General features: G+C 47.0%; 1 protein-coding gene across 1 annotated transcript in view; it reads right to left on the bottom strand.

The window, feature by feature from the left end:
• Positions 1-19,712, bottom strand: part of RABEP1 (rabaptin, RAB GTPase binding effector protein 1) — a 989,154-nt gene that overhangs the window by 889,987 nt on the left and 79,455 nt on the right. The window contains exon 2 of the mRNA XM_085649558.1: positions 14,472-14,600. Within this exon, the coding sequence (XP_085505684.1) occupies positions 14,472-14,600 (129 nt within the window). The remainder of the gene's footprint in view (positions 1-14,471; positions 14,601-19,712) is intronic.

Raw genomic sequence — 19,712 nt, 5'->3', positions numbered from 1 at the left:
TCACAAGAGTATTGTGAAAGTCCTTCAATTTATAATCAGGCACTGAAGAAGGAATTGGATACCTTTCAATGCCATCAAACAACATTAATTCATTGAAGCGACAATTTATTATTGGCCAGAATTACTAGAAAACAGTGCACAAAAGATTCTGTAAATTTACTGAACTTCTTGGCTGCCAGGGATCATAAGGTGTTTCCTGAAAAGATACAATTTGTTCAACATTGGAAACAGAGCGCATAAAATCAATGTTGGCTGTACCACCTCCAAACACACAAAAGCAGGGGCGTACATTTCTAGGAGTGGCTGGCTACTGATGCCACTGAATTCCTCTTTTTTCATTATTGGCATTGACCCACAAGGATACACATTGAGCCACTGCCGTGGACGTTAGAACATGAATGTAGCTTTCTTGCCATTCGGCAAGCTATCTGAGAATCTCCTGCTTTAAGCCGCCTGACTATTCTAAAGACTTATCTACTCGTTCATGAATGTACGCTTGAGGTTCTCATTTAGCAACACAGCAATTATAAACAGCCATGCGTTTACTTCACTGCCACACTTGACAATGTTGTCAATGCATTGTAAAGCTGCCTCAGAGCTGTTGCGGCGGCAGCAGTGTCATTGCAACAAGCAGACAGCTTGCTAATGGGACAAACTGTCCACCTGTATGTCCCACATGTGATTTTGATACTGAATAAAACATGCACACAGCACCTCACAAATGCTAGATTGACACAATACGAGGTATGTGTATTTAACTTGCATGTGCACATACACAGATGTAATATTTTGAATACAGCAACCCTACTACCTCATGTTGAGAGTGCACAGCAACAGGCTGATGATCACTATTGCATTTACAGGACAGAGGAGCAAACAAAGGGCAGGACAGATATGCGGGACACACCATTTGATAATGCTGATGGGGAACTGTGGGTGGATCGTTCACGTTTAAGAACAGAGGATGGCATACAAACCGCAGCATAAGCAGTTACAGCGTTAACACACTGTGGTTGAAAGTTGTAGAGTGGAACAATCAGCTGAAGCAGCTGAAATTATTGCTTTGGCAAGAGCATTTGAATTAGCCACAGGCAGAACGGTTAATATTCACACAGACAGTCAGTATGCATTTAGTATTGCTCATAATTTTGGTAAACTGTGGAAAGAAAAGGGCTTTATTACCTCTCAAGGGGCCAAAAACCAGCACAGTGTACACAAGAAAGTAACTGACAAGGTGGGCCAGGGGAATGCTTTTGTAGAAAAGGTAACTAAAGATATAGCAAGAGACACTTCCAGCCTCATGTTTGTTACACATGAACATTTGGAAGAAAGGACTATTGATGTAACATTGGAATGTATACGAGACATGCAAAAAGATGCAACTGAGGAACAACAGAAACAATGGTCTTTGTCTAGCACACATTTAAATGGGTGCTGGATGGACAAAACAGGAACACAATATACCCTACTGGATAAGTATCTTTACCCAATGATTAGGACAATGCACAGCCCTGCACATACTGGTAGGGAGAGACTAGTAAATTGCATGAATGTGTTTTGAGTCAACAACAACATCAGGGAATATGCTACAGACATTGGTCAGAGCTGCATGCTAGGTGTTCAGCATAACGTGGGGAAAACAGCTCCAGTACCTAAAGGACACTTTGTGCAACCAACAATTCCCCTTTGAAGCCCTCCAGATAGACTACATTGAAATACCCCCACTAACAAATATAGATATGTACTGATGGTGGTCTGTATGTACTCCAAGTGGGTAGAGGGATACCCAGTTAAAAGTAATGATGCAATTTCAACAGTTAAATGCTGTATACGGTAAGAACTCATACGCTGATTAGGTCTGCCAAAAGTGTTGGTTTGATAACGGAAGCCACTTCTAACCGACTGATGGAGCTAGTGTGTAAAGCTTGGGGGGTAAATCAGAAGTTCCACTCGGCCGATCACCCAGAGGCAGCAGATGCAGTGGAAAGGAAAAATGGTATGCTCCAAAATGAGATTGCAAAAATATGTACTGAAACAAAATGGACATGGATGGAAGCTTTACTGATTGCTTTGATGAGCATGAGAAATACTATTGATGCAAAAACTAAATTGAGACCCCATGAAGTAGTGCCAGGGCGGCCAATGGTAGCCTGTAGGGGTGTTCTTAGAAAAATAAATCACAACTGCCATGTTAAATGAACTGATGAGACTATTGTTTTGCCTTGACTAAACGTCTTGCTTCTATTAAATCAGCAGGTGAACGAGGCCTTGCCAAAACCCAAGCAAGGTAGCGGACATCATTTCCAGCCAGGTGATTGGGTGCTGATTTGCAGTTTTCAGTGGTCCAACTGTCTTCGGCCTTGGTAGAGGGGCCCTGGGCAAGTCCTGCTGGCCAGCAAGACAGCGGTCAAATGGACCGACAACAAGAACTGGATACATGCGTCCCATCTGAAAAGGGTGCTACCACCGACTGCAGCGGAGGGATCTCCACAACTGCTCCGCAACTAGACAGCAAATTACAACCCAAGATCACAGAAGAGCGTCTGAGAGCATTGAATGAGGTATTTGAGGTACTACAAAGAACTAGCGGATTCAGTAACTGAAGCCCACACCCAGCTCAAAGTAACCCAGGCCGGTACAGATCTGATCTACAATAAGTCCTGCCGGAGTAAAGAAAATAGAGATTGAAGAAAGTGACGAACCGGAACTAGATGAAATATTGAGCACATCTGGGATCAACTCGGACCTATATTTGAACTTTGACTAAAATAGTAAACAATTACAAAAAGTTCATCCTGGTAGCCTAACCAACAGTGTGGTATCTGTACTAAGAGTGGATGTAATCATTAGGTTAGAATTTCAGTGAGTAACCGAGCTGCTACAGATTCCAGCAAAGGACATTTCATACAAGAACTACCCCACTGTGAACTATTTGCCAGCTAGAGACACTTGTATCCACACCCCCTAGGACAGGTTGAGGTTTATCCCTAGTATTCATCTGCTGCTGTGTGCAGGGTTTCCCTGCATTGATGAGCACCTATTTCAAGTCTCTTTGTGCCATTCTACAGCCTAAACAAGTTAACATTGCTATAACCAATGCCATGATAATGTAAGATGCGGTTATTGAAGAACGGTGTAAAATAGAAATAAATTAAATAATTTAATTAAATAATAATAAATTAAAAAGTTCGGAATTGTGAAAGCCAAAAACTATAAAGATATAGAATTGATCCATTGTCCAAACATTACCAATAGCTTCCCCATTTTGAATTGTGCTTTCAGAATGGTTTCCAAAAACATGCTCACATTTCCGTGAAAGTGACCACTTGAGGTAAAACGTGAAGTTTTTCGTCTTTCGCTTATTAATTATAAAACACAGATGCAGCTTGCAGCAAGGCTAATTTATCTCAGCTATGTAGGCTTTCTGGCCTTTAACTTTAAAGGAACCAAGAAGATAGTTTGAGAACGCTGCTTTTTAGTTTAGATAAAAGTGACATAAGCTGGAAATGACTTTTGCAATATATAACCTATATGGATAGGCCGCTTGCTTAAATGTAGTTTGGTTCAAACAGCCTCAACAGAAGCGATCACTGTAAATTTGCTTTGCCAATAGTTATATTTAAAAAAGAAAGATAAGTATCATTTCTTTGTTGATTGACCTTTCTTTGCAGCTGTATGTTGATGAGTTAAGAAATTAAAATGCTAGGCAAAGCGATTTATATGAGGGGTATTTCAACTCAAACAGGATAAAACATTTGAGACTGCATTCGGTTTCCGCCCCGGAATGAGAGCAAATAAACCTTAGCTTCTTTAATAACTGTGACCGTGTCTTGACTGTTATTTTCCTTTCAGATAAATGATAGTATACAGCTCCGACTTGCTACTCCTATTGTGTATATTCCTCGCATCCCTCTAACTAGAGTTTTCATTTATTCTCATCTGAACTGGCAGATTTGAGTGATCCCTGCACTGAATTGGTTGTTTTCCTTGCATTTCTGCCCTCTTCCCCTTTTTTTTGTAGTCCTTTGCGCACTGGACGTTGCAAGTTTTCACGTAAGGCTCGGTTTTTCTTTATCATTGGGTTTAATTTTATTGCAAACATAGGTCCTGATCGGACAATGCTGAATGTTGATTTTGTATGATTGACAAACCATTACCTGTATCCTACTCAACTAGTGTAGAACTGCGGTGTCAAGAATGTTGCTATTGTTATATACTATTGTTTGCACTTTCGGGTTTTATTTATCATAAATGCCAATAAACGTATGCAAGGTTGATAGCTGAAGAAATGCATTTGAGAATTGTCAGGAGATATGAGAGGAACAAGAAGACATTCCCTTAAGCCTTATTGTCGTCATCTTGATGAACTGGGTTGTACTGGAATGAGAATGTCTATCTGAATACTATTTATATTCTATTAATGAACTGGTAAATATTGAAGCTGGAAGCATTGTTGATGCCTTCACAGTACACCATGTGTTATATACTGGATATTTACAGCACACAGATCGTGACGTAAGTTGGGTTTAGTTGTTTTGATGCATCTGGTAAGCACAGGAATGCTACTTGTGAACACTTTAAAGTTGTTTTAAAAATTTTTTTTTAAAAACTTCAGATACCAGCCAAGCTGTCTGAGAACATCTAAAATATCCAGCAGATGCAGTATATCAAACTATTCATAATTATTGGTTTACCTGGGAAATATTTCATTGCTTACTCATTTTTTGTAATAAAATAGCTTGCACACCAATTAAAGAAGCCCATTGTTTTAGGGGCAGTGTCTAGTAGCTCAAAATATCAGTCACAATTCCATTGAGCTGCCGTGCGCCAACCCACAACTCTCCTGAATGTTAGATACTTCCGACTAGGAGGGAGCCCCCCTTGGCGTAAAGATGACCGAGGCCCCAAAGAGCAGAGCGGTGGCCAGATAGCGAGGCTTCCCCGCGATTGTGGTCGAGGCAGGATTCTCCCCTGAATGCTAAGAGTCCAACGTGGTGACCACAAGGTGGCCATGGAACAGCAGATGGTCACAGAGGGCCGTGAGGAGGTAGGCAGCTGCCCCGGGGATAGGAGTAACTTCACCCTAGACTGACCCCGCTTAACGGGTAATTTTGTCATCCCTCCCGGCTATGGAGACCAAAGCTGGGGAGGTTGGCGAGGACATGGCACTACTCAGACAGGACCAGAGTAAAACCATGGACCATATGGCAGAGGCTGAAACACGAATAACGAAGCTAGTGTTCGCTGAAAGACTTGAAACAGACTGTCCAGACACTGAGGGGCCTCTCCAATGAACTGGTGGCTCGTGCTGAAGATGCGGAGGGGCATTCATGGTAACATGGAGGGAGTGGAGGGCTCCTTCAATAGTTACTCAAGGCATGGTTGCACTCCTTCCCCAAAGATCAGCTCTCGCTCTGTTTTCTGTAAGAGAGGATGCATCATGGCCTGGCAATGAAATCTCCACCGCGGCCAATCCCAAAACCGATGAGTGACAGCTTCCTAAATTATAGAGACTGACTTGGTGCGACGCACGGTCAGAGGACATGGGGAGGTTAAATATAAAATCAGGGCGAATCCTGGGGGCTCTAGGTGGCGCACTGGCAAGATGGCCGCACTGATGTGAGGCTCCTGCCACTCGGCGTATAAATCTTCTCAATTATCCGGCCCAGCTGTCTTTCAAGAACTAAAACCATGGAGATGTGTTGCGCAAAGGCCCGGGACCTGCTGGGGTAACGGAGACGCTTTTGCTGTGTTGCGGTGCGCTCCTGCTGAGCGATACTACATGTGCCGGTGAGGCGTTCTGGACTTCCTGGTATCGCCACTGGGCTGAGCGCACTGCGCGACTGCAGTGCTTGCCACAAGGTGCCCAGGCCGCACCGGAGGTCTCTTGGTGACGGCATCTGCTGGCGGGAGGTGAGTGCGATCCCGCAGTCCTGGTGAGGCACCAATAGGCCGCTGTCTTATGCAAGATACGAAGGACAGAAAATTGACACCCCAGCGTTTGCTCTCGCACATTGGCATGGCGGTGCAATTGTTTGCTAACTGCCCGGGTGGTGGATCGGCCACAGGCGAGGCAAGACGCAGCCAGCGCATTGTGTGAGGGGACGCTGCCTGGATCCTGAGACACGGGCGGATTACACTCAGTCCAGAGAAGTGAAGCACGTTGGGGATTACCGGCGGTATATGCTGTAAGCACCCTTCAGAGGCACATACCTTAAACGGCCAATGCTGCGGTTACTGTGGCTGCCAGCAAGCACCTTGGAGGCAGGTGTGGATGTTTGCATAACCCCATTATGATCACTGCGCGCCTAGATTGATCTTAGCTGTCAGAAGACACGGGGACGGCTGGTGATCGCTGCGGGGTTCAAGGTCGTTATATCCCTGATGTTCACATTGGCGCGACGGCATCGGATTACCCCGCAACGCATTTAAACAACTGGTAGTTGTGGAGATACCGCGTGGGTGTCCCTTCCTCGACAGAGCACAGGCGTGTTTTGTGGGTCGCTACACTGGCCTGCTGTGTGACTGTGGCTGCAGGACTAAAGTGAATGCCAAGGAGAGAGAGATATAGCGCATCGAAACAGCGCTTGCTGGCGACTACTGTCCCTGCTGTCGGCGGGTGAGACTAGGCTTGGTGTCTCCGGCTACTTGTGTGTGTTGCTACAGAAACCTGTCTAAACAAATATTTATTAGAGTTGGGACACGGAGCAACCATGGGTAAAATGGACGCAAAGTAAGCGCGTTTGACGCAAAGAAAAATATGCGCTCACAACAGGATGAAGAGGTACGAAGCGGTGAGCAACCTGCTTTACAGGAACCCCCATCTACCATCAAAGATGTGAAGGCGATTATGCTGGAAGTTAGACAGGGACTTACCGCGATTGCAACTAAAATGGACGCCAGGACCTCACGTATGGATGCCATAGTTCATAAATTAGACACCCATGATGAACGCATCAAGGAGACAGAGCGCAGGATTTCTGACGCTGAAGACGCAACATCTCCCATACAAGCCAATGTGTCGCAAATGGACAAACTATTAAAGATCATACCTGCCAAAAATGAAGATATCGATGCAAGGAGCAGACGCAATAATATTTGCGTCCTTGGCATCCCAGAAAGCACAAATACCGGCAAAATGGAGGACTATGTCAAGAAAATGCTACTGGCTACAATCGGTGCTGAGGCTCTATCTCCGCATTCCATACTTGAACGGGCGCATCACTCACTGGGGCCCAGGCCTCAACCCGGGAGCACGCCCAGACCCATCATCGCGAGGCTCCTGAATTATAGGGATCGAGAGGTCACCCTGAAAATAGCCAAGGAGAAGCGAAAGCTCAACTTCGAAGGAAATGAATTTTGCATATATCCTGATTTCACGGCCACTGTACAAGAAGATAGACGCAAGTTTCTCCCTGTTAAACAAAAGCAGAGGCAAGCCCAAATTGACTATGCACTGTTAAATCCTGTCTGCCTGAGAATCACGCATCAAGGCAAGCAAATGTTCTATACCAAACCTCAGCAAGTGGAAGAGTTCCTAAAGCGCCTGAAACGTTCAAATCAAAATCCTGATGCCCAGGGCGCCTCATCCAGATCAGAGTCAAACACCAGCTGATCTACTGGACGCTGCAGAGAGAACGCAGATACCCAAATGGCTCGGGGTGGCGAGGTAACATGAGGACTAAGAGGCACTGAACTTTACACCCATCGTGGTTGACCTATGATATCTTCGGTCTGAAGTACTGACACAACGGGTGACTATGATAATGAATGCCGGGTACCCTTGCTCTTTAAGGGGCAGCGGATATCATCTTGCTGGCTCTTGGAGGGAGAGGTTTGACTGTGCATGATCCTAGTAGATTCCCCATGAGGGCATTTCCCTACCAACTTTCACCTCGCTGTTCTGTGTGGTTGGGTTATGGACACCTAAGGGCAGGGGTGGGGGGCGGGGAGGTTCAGTCTGGCATGATTGGGATACTACAGTGGGTGGGTGGGGGGGGGGGGGGGGGGATTTGGATTCATTGTTCTCTGTTTACTGCATCGAGACAGACTGGTGTAGGAGGTTGCATTTCTTACTTCACATGGGACACAGGAAATGCACTATCAATTATCACACACCAAAGGCACTAATGTCTGACTTGTCACCTCACCAGACGGTGCGCATTATCACCTGGAATGTGCGAGGACTGGGAGACCCACGGAAATGTCACCACCTATTGGCCTATTTAGATCGTCACCAGATACAAATCGCATTGCTACAAGAAACACATACTAATCCACAACACCCCACTGCCTTTGCTGATGAATGGGCGGATCATCAGCTTTTCTCCTCATACTCTTCCTATTCTACTTATTAAGAAACAGACTCCCTTTGCCATGGTTGGTACGCTACTCGACAAAAATGGAAGATACTCCATTGCATGGGGGCGACTGGGCACGGACTATCAACCTGGTAAGCTGATCTTTGGGGGGGAAATAACAGAAATAGGTTCTACCCACATAATTTGGGGAAGGAACTTTAATGTGGTCCTTACCCCAACGGAGGATAGATCTAACCCCACACCAGATCATGTCAGATCTTAAAGGGAATCCAGACGGACGCGTGCCTGCTAGGCGCCTGGCGACACCTCCACCCTCTTGCACGGGAAGGCACCCACTTTTCAACACAAGCAGCATCCTGGGCAAGGCTGGACTATTACCCATTGTCTCGAGGGTTGGGTGCCCGAATACGAAGTGTCACACACCTGGCCAGAACATATTCTGACCACTGCCCAGTTAAACTTACACTCGTCCCACCAGGTTACAATAAACCACACAGCAATTGGAGGCTACAACCCTTAACGCTTCTGGACACGGTATTTCATAGTGAATTAGCAGATGAAATCCAAGACTTCTTCCAAAGAAACAGAGGTTCTGTAGACAGCGTAGCAACGATTTGGGAAGTTTTTAAAGTGACAATATGGGGCATTTGTATTTCTAAAAGTTCTGGAGTACTTTTAGAGATATACAGGGCACACTCCGACAACTAGACGCAACTGATTATGGGTGGTAGTAGCGATATTCAGCATGCATTCCGGGACAAACTGTCCGAATATACCTCTACTGCCGTTAGAGAAACAAAATATAGAGGGGAATATTGGGTGGCTCAGCGATATGGTGAGGGGGAGAGGCCCGGAAAGGCCCTAGCCGAAACCATACGTAGTCAGCGCAGTTCCAATTACATACTTGAGATCTCTGGCCCTGGAGAGGTAATGGTCCGCGACACCGCTGACATACCTAATACTTTTACTGCTCACTGTTCGACATTATGCACTTCACAACAGCGGGATCATTTTGAGCTAGATCCTTGGGGATGTAGCACTTGCATGGCTTGGTGATACTCAGAATTTCTCGGTGCCCCCTTTGAACTCGATGAAATTAAGGAAGCCATCATGCAGATGAAGTCTGGACAGGCTTCCTGCTGAATTTTATAAAACTTATATTGACTTGCTGGCTCCGATCCTAAAAGAAATATACGAAGACTCCCTTGAGACTGGCACACTTACCCTCTCTATGAGTGAAGCACTAATTACGTCCTTACTTAAACAGGGCAAGTCACCTTTGCATTGAGATTCCTATAGACGGTTGTCCCTTATTAATTGTGATACGAAGATATTGGGAAAGGTTCTTGCAAGTGGCTTAGCCCCAATTATTGAAAAGTTGGTGCTTCCTGATCAAGCAGGGTTCGTCCGGGGCAGAGCGACCACACAATCTTCGTACCTTATTTTCCATTCTACAGAATGTCGCTCCTGAATTGCCGCTGGTGGCAGTTTTTTTTTTTTTTTTTTTTTTTAGACGTCACTAAGGCGTTCGACTCTGTCGAATGGTATTATCTGATCGGGGTGCTACAGCATATGGGATTTCCACCTATTTTCCTGTCCTGGATCAGGTTATTGTATCAGTTACCATTGGCAAAAGTTTTAATTAATGGCTGTCTGACATGTTCCCCATATCCAGAGGCACATGGTAGGGGTGTCCACTCTCCCCCTACTTTTTGCGCTTGCAATTGAACCATTGGCAGCTAAGCTACATCAACACCACCAAGACAAGGCACTGCGGTGCAACTTGCGACAGATCCTCATATCTTTATATGCGGATGATATTACCCTCAATGTGAGAAACCCGCAGGAGAATTTAAATCCACGAGAGAATTTATTATTTTCGGGAAACTGTCCAGAGTACACAAAAACTGGGGAAAGTCACAAATATTTCCCCTAACAACGGCAGCCACTCGATTTCCCCTGGACTTCCCACTGGAATGGTGCGAACCTGATCTACGATATCTCTGGGTTGTTATATCTAAGGATAGGGAAGAACTGATGCGCCTGAACTATGGAACCGCCATAGATCGCATAGCGGATCGTGTCACCGGTGAATCTCGCTGCCATCATCTCTGGCAGGACGAACGGCACTGATCAAGATGGTGGTACTCCCACAAATATTATATCTATTCTTAAATATCTCGTGTTATCCCAGCCACAATTTTTTTTTTCAAACCCTCCGGTCAGAAAGGATACGGCTGCTTTGGGGGGTGGGGGGGGGCAAACCAGCATGCCTGCAATGGAAAGTGCTCACACAACCGTATGCACAAGGAGGCTTTGATATTCCGGATTTTGAGTTGTGTTAGGACTGCGCGCAAGCCCATTATGCCTCATATTGGTTTCTCCCCCATCTCGGTACATGCCACAGATTGCAGCGGAGCATTGGTTGGCGGATCCGATCCCCTTAGATGGCATGTTGAGCGAACCCCCCCCCCCCCGTACGCGAGACATCACATACACTGTAGACGCTTGGCGTCGCATCCGGACTCTCCTTCAAGGCCCAATGTTGTACTCACTGCTCCTACCACTCTTACCCTCCCCGTATGCCGTTGCTTCAAGAAGCAGGGTTCCTCAAACTTTGTGACCGCACCAAAATTACCAAATGGGGAGATCTCTACCAAAATGGGAAATTTCGGTCCTCCAAGCTCTTTAACGAGTTGCGTCCATCTTCATTGGATATATTTTTATATGTCCGGCTCCGCCAAGGCATACGATCTATCACTCCAGAGTTCCCTCAGGAACCCCCTACTCTGGCTCCCTTGCACATGCTACGTAATGCATCGCTGGGTCACCTGGTCTCTACACTATACCATACAATACGCGACCAACAGACATACTCCATTAGCTCGGCTCGAGCGAAGTGGACTTTGGAACTGGGATGTGAAATAATGGACATATTGTAGTTTACAAACAGAACAAATATCCGCGAGTAGTCGACTACACGATATACACTATAAATTTCTGCAATGTTTATATTATACCCCTGTCAAAATGCTCTGTTTTAAATTAAAGAATACTGATATTTGTGAAAGATGTGGTAGTCCAGGGGCTGACTTCCTGCATCTGTCTTGGGGCTGCGCGCGGATGAGTGAGTATTGGGCTCAGGTCCTCGATGCCCTGGAACAGATGACACTCATCACCTTAGAGCGCACGCCTTTAATAGCATTGTTGGGCTATACTAAACTTATTCCTAGGTCATGTCGCAGATATATTGCCATTGCATTGTTGCTGGCCAAGCGTAGAGTAGCCTGTAGGTGGGGACGGGCACCAAAGTTTAAGGAATGGATTCAGGATTTAGTCTTCTGCCAAGAACAATTGACTCTGTATGCTGAAACACTGCCTCGTGCTTCTAGGCCGAAAGATATATGGGGTCCTCTACAAAATTATCTTCTCGCACACCATACGGGATCCCAGACAGACATGCCGGAGGTCATGCCGCGATAGGGCTTTTCACATTTTAAGGAACTGAAATATGCCATTCGCTCATGCAATGGGTACTTTTCCATATTTATTTTTTTATGGTTGTACTAAGCCGAATGAGATGTGTTATACATTATGCTCCTGTATTGGTGTTGTGGAAGTATTTTGGTGGGACCTAACAGTCCTTGCATCTTTTCTGTACCTGATCTGGTGTAATATGCCTTGTGTGATTACCGGAAGTCTTAGCAGATCTTCAAAAGGGCAGCGAACACGCGCATATGATGTATTGATGTCCACCCCATCTATTATATTGCATACCGTGTATCTACCTGTGTGAAGATAATAATGCCTTTCTTTTTTTCCCTTTGTGCTTATCAATTCCTCATGTCTGCTGAAATCTGTTACGAACTTGCTGTAACCCAGTGTTTTTTGTTGTAAAATTCTAAAAATAATTCTCTTTTTTTTTAAATAAAAAGAGAAATCAGGGCGAAACCTCATTTTCTTAGACAACACAAAAATGGTACAGTGCACAGGAAACCTATGAATCACCGAAACTGAAATTGAAAGCCTTAGATGAACAAGTTACTTACCTTTGGTAACGCCTTATCTGGTAGAGACTATATAGTCGCAGATTCTTTTGATTGATCTCCAAGCGCCAGACTGGATCTGGAAATCTTTCGGGAGCAGTACCGCTGCGCACCGGTAGGTGGCAGCAATCGACTCCGCATGGAGTCTTCAGCCGCACCAGATGTGACATGCACCACCACAGCTCACTGACATCAGTTTATTTTTGCGATTTTTCACACCAGGAGCGCGGAGCCATGAAGAACACTGGGGTGGAAAATTGGGGCCCTGAAAGCGGAAAGCCCTATTCTGAGAAATCCATTCGCAGAGCGGAAAGGATGGATGGGTCGGTAAGGAATCTGCAGCTAGACAGTCTCTACCAGATAGGGCGTCCCACTGCAGTGCCCGCATATGCCAGCAGACATGTGTCACAAGCAGGATGTAGAAAGCCAGGAGTCCTAGGAGTCTCAGAGTCAGTATCACCAAAATCCAGGATAGAGGCTGAAACATTGGTATCATAGCCTGAATATCCTGGACTTGCCATTTGGGAGGATAGGCCCAAAACTGCACCATGTCCAGAACAGCTCCTATGAAAGGGAGCATCTGAGAAGGAGTCAGATGCGACTTGGGCATGATGATAGTGAACCCCAGCAAACGCATGAGGTCTGCCGTAGCCTGGGGATCGGAGAGGACAGCCTGGGGTGAAAGCAGCCTTCAACAGCCAGCTATCGAGATCGGTGTAGATTGGCACTCCAGATCTCCGAAGATGAGCTGCAACCACTGCCATCATCTCGGTAAACACACGAGGAGTGCTGGTAAGGCCAAAAGGGAGCACAGCGAACTGAAAGTGCTTGTGACCCACCGTGAACCAGGTAACGTCGGTGGGCAGGAGCGTAGAATACCTGTTTAGGGGGTGGAGTGGGTAATAGATCTTTCCCAAGTTGGGGTAAGCAAGGCATGGGAGAAACAGTTGGGGTTTTTAAATCACATAAGGATACCACCATAGGAGAGGACAATAAGAAACTGCATTGGAGAGGGTGCTGATGGTGATCGCAAACTCTGATTGGACTTGCCATGTGTGCAAAGGGAAGTTAGGGAGGTTCAAGGAGAGAATGGTTGGGTGCCTGTGTGCTTATGAAAAGTTATAAAAATGAAAAAACAATAAAAAAAGTTTTAAAGTTCATTGTTTATTCCAAGCATATGCTTCCACGGTTGCTTTAAAACATTAAGCTCTGTCTAAATCAATTATTGGTTGCACTTTCTTGGTAGTTAGCTTGACAGCCGTATTCCTATGGAAAAAGAGCAATCAGGGTTTACTGGGCTCCAGCTGCCCGTTTTGAATACTTCACTGTACAAACTGTTTTTTAAAGAACAGCTTACTTTTGTCATCCAAACACATAATGTGTTTGTTACACAATTATAGGCGGATATTACACAAATACTTTGAATGTGGGGATGATCCCAAATTGAAAATGACAACTGCTTATATAAGAACATGTTCCAAAGTGATGGCATATAAAGATGCTTCTAGTCATTTTTCTTCTGAAAAACGCGGAAGCAGATAGGTCTATAATTTTTGGAAAATATTATTTAAACCCACAAATATAAATATATGTGCACTGTTTCACTTGTGAGACATTGCCTCAAGTGAGCCAGACAGCAAACTGAAAATCATGTTTTAACTAAATGCTAGAGGACTTCCCATTAACTGAAAACGTCCTTGCATTGTGACTAGGAAACAATCAGGTGCTTTCTAAATATGAAACAAGGGAGCACTGCAATATACATGAAGGAGAATATGCCAAATTTAAGGTTGTTTTAAGGAAATATTTACTGCTCCTTAAAAACAACGTGTAGGCAGCATAAAAATAGGCAATACTGCAATTGTTAACTGTCTAGTTTTAGCCTATGTACTACACTCACAATTCGTGAAAGATTTACCCTGTAAACACGAACCAAGAATCCAAATAAAACATAATTCGGTTCTACATCTTACAACATCCTGAATAATGTTTTAATATAATCAATTCTAGATGAAAACGTACATTTTCTGGACATAACACTGCAACATCCCACAATAACTTGTAGCCAAAATAAAATCGTCAGAAGTGTACATCGTTAACCTACCTTCCTTTGCCAAGTACAATTCTTTAAATTTTGCCCTCCTCTGATTAAACTCTTGCTCTAGCTGCTGCTTTACAGTTTGAAACTCTGCATTTTTTTCTTCCAATTCTGCAACACGTTGCTGGAGAGCCACTAAGAAAATAAGACAACAATTTAACAAATATTTCTTAAACGATCTTGACTGGTTACAAATTCAAAATCAAATTTTTTAATTACTTTGTAGTTTTAGTGGGGTACATACTTAGTGCCTTTATAGAAACATGTACTGTGTTACAAGAGTGGTAAGGAGGGCAAAAAGTTACAAGAAGCTATACATTTTTTGATTACTCATCAATATGTGTCCACACACTGCTGTAAACCTAGCATACGGATTAGAGGTTTTGCAAATCAACGCTTAAAAATTAATGGAAACTCCTGTGGCCGCTTTTTGGGGGATAAACTGAATTTTATTGATTTCTGAACACAGAACTACAGTGGCATTCTTGTAGCATAAAGAACAAGTTACTTACCCTCGGTAACGATATATCTGTAAGAAACATTAGTTAGTTATAGATTCCTTACCTTAGAATTACCCCCAGGCATCAGATTGGATCCGGAAATTTTGTCAGCAGTACCTCTGCACGAGCGGAAGGCAGCGTCGGTCAGCTCCACGTCCGTCGTTAGCGTCGTGGTCGCCGGCGGAATGATGTCGCAGTAGCTACTTAGACGCCACTCTCGCGCACTGATGTCAGTTCTGTACAAGACTTTCCGCGCCAGAATCGCAGAGCCATGCAAGACACTGACCACTGCTGCACAAAACTAAGGCCCTGAAAGGACATACTTAACCCTAGAAATCAGTTCGCAGAACGGGGAGGATGGGTGGGGCGGTATGGAATCTATAATTAACTAATGTTTCTTACAGATATATCGTTGCCGAAGGTAAATAACTTGTTCATCTGAAAGAAACACGTCAGTTATAGATTCCTTACCTTAGAATAGATACCCCAGCAATACCAACCCCGGTCTTGGGTCTACGAACCAAGATCACACCAGAAGGTCCTGGAGAACAGAACGGCCAAAGAAGCAGTCTCTACGGACTTGACTGTCCGGACAGTAGTGTTTCGTAAACATGTGCAGTGATGCCCACGTAGCTGCCTGACGGAGGTCGTGTAGAGGAACTCCTCATCCCAAGGCATTAGTGGCTGTAGTCGCCCTGGTGGAATGAGGGCCTAGCCCCACTGCAGGCACATTTTTAGCCAGAGAATAGCATGCTTTAATACACAGACCGACCCATTAAGAAATGGTTTGCTTGTGTATAGCCCGACCTTTCTTGGTGCCCACGTAGCCAACAGAAAGTTGGTCATCCACCCGGAACGGTTTTGTGTGATCCAGATAGAAAGAAAGCGCACGCTTTGGGTCTAGACGGTGGAGCCTCTCTTCCTCTTTTGAAGCATGCAGAGGCCAAAAGAAGGTGGGCAAGGTGATGGTCTGCCCGATGTGAAAGGCAGTGACAACCTTAGAAAGGAAGGATGGATGGGACCTTGTTCAGATGAACAGACAGAAAAGGAGGTTTGGAGGAAAGAGCCTGGAGCTCACTCACTCTTCTGGCAGAAGGGAAGGCAATTTTAAGAGTTAAGAGTCTCAAAGGACAATTATGAAGTGGCTCAAAGGAAGCGCACATTAAATAGGTTAAAATGAGATTCAAGTCCCACTGAGGCATAACGAAAAGAATAGGAGGAAAGAGATGAGTTATGCCTTTCAAGAAACGATTAACCACCGGGGACTTGAAAAGAGAAGGCTGATCTGGAAGCGGAAGGAAGAGATGGCCGAAAGGTAGCCCTTGATAGTGCCCAGAGCAGAGCTCTGCTGAGCTAAAGAAAGAAGGAACAAGAGAACTTCAGAAAGTGGATCCACAGCCTTTGCTGTGCACCATGCCACAAACTTGTTCCACCGGCAGGCGTATACCATCTTAGTGGAGGGACGCCTGGCCGTCAAGATTACATGGCAAACTTCGAGAGGCAGGTCGAAAGACGTCTGCTGCCGCCGCTGAATCTCCACACAAGGAGATGGAGGCTGGACAGGATCAGGTGGAGGACCGTCCCCTGCTGCTGCAACAGAAGATCCTCCCGAAGAGACAGTCTGATCGAGGGCCATGTTGAGCAACTCGGGATACCAGACTCTTCGTGCCCAATCCGGAGCCACAAGAATGATTTGGGCCCTATAGCGCCTGATCTTCTTCAGGACTCTGGGCAGAAGTGGTATAGGCGGAAAGGTGTACAACAGATTGCAACTCAACTTTGCGACGAAAAGCGTCGTCTAGCGAGTGTCGCCTTGTAAATTCAAACATGCAGAATTGCCGACATTGCGCGTTCTATTCGGTGGCGAACAGATCTAACCAAGGCTCTCCCCACTGTTGAAAGAGACCTTGCACCACCTACAAGTGAAGACACCATTCGTAATCCATCATGCACCTGCGGCCGAGTTCATCCGCCCTGGCGTTCAGGGAACCTGCCAGGTGTTGAACCACCAGGGATATGCCCTGATGTTCCAGCCATGTCCAGAGGCGGAGGGCCTCCTGACGTAGGGTCCACGACCCCACCCTGCCTTATTTGTTGCAGTACCACAGGGCAGGGGTGTTGTCCGTGAACACCTGCACTACTCTTCTCCCGGACAGAGGGAAGGAATGCCTTGAGTGGAAGACAAATCGCCCGAAGCTCCAGAAGGTTGATGTAGAGCCCAGACTCCACCGGAGACCGGAGGCCTCTGATCTCCGCCGCCCCATCCTAGGAGGGACGCGTCCGTCACCACAGTGTGCTCTGGTTGGGGAAGGGATAGGGATCTGCAGCTGACACTATCCAGGTTCGTGACCCATCACTGCAGCGGTCGAGCAGTGCCCTCCGATATCTGGATGTAATCGGACAGATTCCCCTGATGCTGCGCCCACTGGAACTTCAGGTCCCACTGCAGAGCCCTCATACGCCACTGGGCATTATCGACCAGCAGGATGCAGGAGGCCATGAGGCCCAGCAGGCTCAGGGTCATCCTGACTGAAACGCGGGATAGAGGCTGAAAAATCGGAATCATAGCCCGAATATCCCGGACTCGCTGTTTGGGAGGATAAACCCGAAACCACGTTGTGTCCAGAACTGCTCCGATGAAGAAGAGCTTCCGAGAGGGAATCAGGTGTGACTTGGCACATAGATGGAGAACCCCAGCGAATGCAGGAGGTCAGCTGTAGTCTGGAGGTGGGAGACAACTGCCTGGGGCAAGCCATCCTTCAACATCCAGTCGTCGAGATGGGGAAAGACTGGAACCCCTGATCTGCGCAGATGAGCTGCGACCACCGCCATCACTTTCGTGAACACACGAGGGGCACTGGTAAAGTCAAAGGGGAGCGCGGTAAACTGAAAATGCTCGGGGCCTACCGTGAACCGCAGGTAACGTCGGTGGGCCTGCAGGACGGGGATGTGAAAATAAGCGTCTTGCAAGTCCAACACTACCATCCAGTCTCCAGGGACGAGGGCAGACAAGACCCGAGCGAGCATCAACATCTTGAGATTCTCCTTCCGGAGGAAGCGGTGGACGTTCCTGAGATCCAAGATTGGACATAGGCCCTTGTCCTTCTTGGGTACCAGAAAGTAGTGGGAATAGCAGCCATAACCTACTTCTGGGGCAGGAACGCGCTTGATGGCTTCTTTGGCCAAGAGAGCCAAAACTTCCTGTTGGAGAAGTGTCAGGTGATCCTCCGACATGCGGTGGTATTGAGGTGGCATGGCTGAATAGGTAGCCTGGAAAGGGAGGGAGTAGCCCCTTCAGACTATTTGCAAGACCCACCTGTCCGACTTGATGGCCGCCCACTATCGTTTGATGGGCCTGAAAAGTCGGACTAGGAGGGGAGGGTTTGTAGGTTGCTGCAGAGGGGGGGGGGGGGGGGGGGGTGAGAGGGGGGGGGGGTGGAATGGCCTTCCCGCTGGCCCCTTGAACCATGGCGTTGGTTTCCACATCCCCGGCAGCGCGAAGGTTGGGAAACTTGCTGCGGCCTGTGGCTCTGGGCAGGATATAGTGGGGCACCCCTTCCGTAGCCACGAAAGGGGCGAAAAGCGGACTGTGGTGAGCAGGTACAGAGGCCCAAGGACTTGGCCGTAGCCTATGAGTCCTTGAAACGCACTAGAGCGTTGTCCGCTTTGTCACCAAAAAGGTGATGGCCATCAAAGGGCATGTCCAGAACACCGTGATGGACATCTCCTGAAAAGGCAGTCGATCGCATCCAGGCGTAGCGACGAAGGGCTACCGACGTGGAAATCGTCCTGCCTAGAGAGTCGGCGGTATCCAGCCCACAACAGATGGTAAACTTGGCTGCATCCCTCCCAGCGGTGACAGCCTGGGAGAGCACTGTCGGGCCTCCTCCGGACACTGGGTCAGCACCTAAGCAATCGTATCCCACACAGAGTGGGGATAAAAGCCCAATAGACATACAGTGTTTCCCGACCACAGTCCCAAGCTGGCAGAAGAGAAAATTTTCTTCCCAAGATGGTCCAGCTTCTTGGATTCCCTTTCCGGTGGAGTGGTAGGGAATGCGCTTGTGGAAGTGGCGGCTTGGATCACAAAGCTCTCCGGGGTGGGGTGTTGGGAGAGGAAAGTGGGGGTCGCACAGAGCCAGGCAGTGGCGTCGGGCAATCATCCTACCCACGGGTGCCCCCATGCCCAAAAGTTCATCAGTAAGGGCCTCATTAAACAGCAACAGGGGCTCCGAAGAGCTCGCCGCTGGTTGAAGTACCTCTGTCAGGAGTTTAGTCCTGACCGCCACTGTAGGAGGTGTGGAGGCCCTACGCAGCATTATTGAGTAGGACGCTCCCTCCTCCGTAGCCACGGTAGGAGACAACATGCCAAGGTCAGGAGAGGTGTCAAGACCACTGGCAACCCCCAGTTCCTCTCTCCAGTCCTGCTCAGATTCCATCTGATCAGTCAAAGGGTCACCTGCCCCTTCCCAGTCCTCCACCTCATCCTCAGGTTGCCAATCTGGCTGAAAAGGGACCTCAGGAGTGAACAGGGGCACAAAAACCCCTCTCGGCACCGGTTCTGGCATCGGGCGACAATGGTCAGACTCAGGGTCCACGTCGGGATTGAGGCTGGGGTCGACGCCGGCAGGGGACATGACCGGCGCCGGTTGCACTGCTAGAGGAAACGGCGCCGGTGGAGGTGTCATTAGGTCAACCGGCGCCGATCCGGATACAGGCCTGGATCCATGGGGACCTGGTGGTGCCG

This window comes from Triturus cristatus, chromosome 3_2 (assembly GCF_964204655.1).
Source record: "Triturus cristatus chromosome 3_2, aTriCri1.1, whole genome shotgun sequence".
Classification (NCBI taxonomy): domain Eukaryota; kingdom Metazoa; phylum Chordata; class Amphibia; order Caudata; family Salamandridae; genus Triturus; species Triturus cristatus.
The sequence above is the reverse complement of the archived record's forward strand: the minus strand, read 5'-3'. Positions and strand labels throughout refer to the sequence as shown.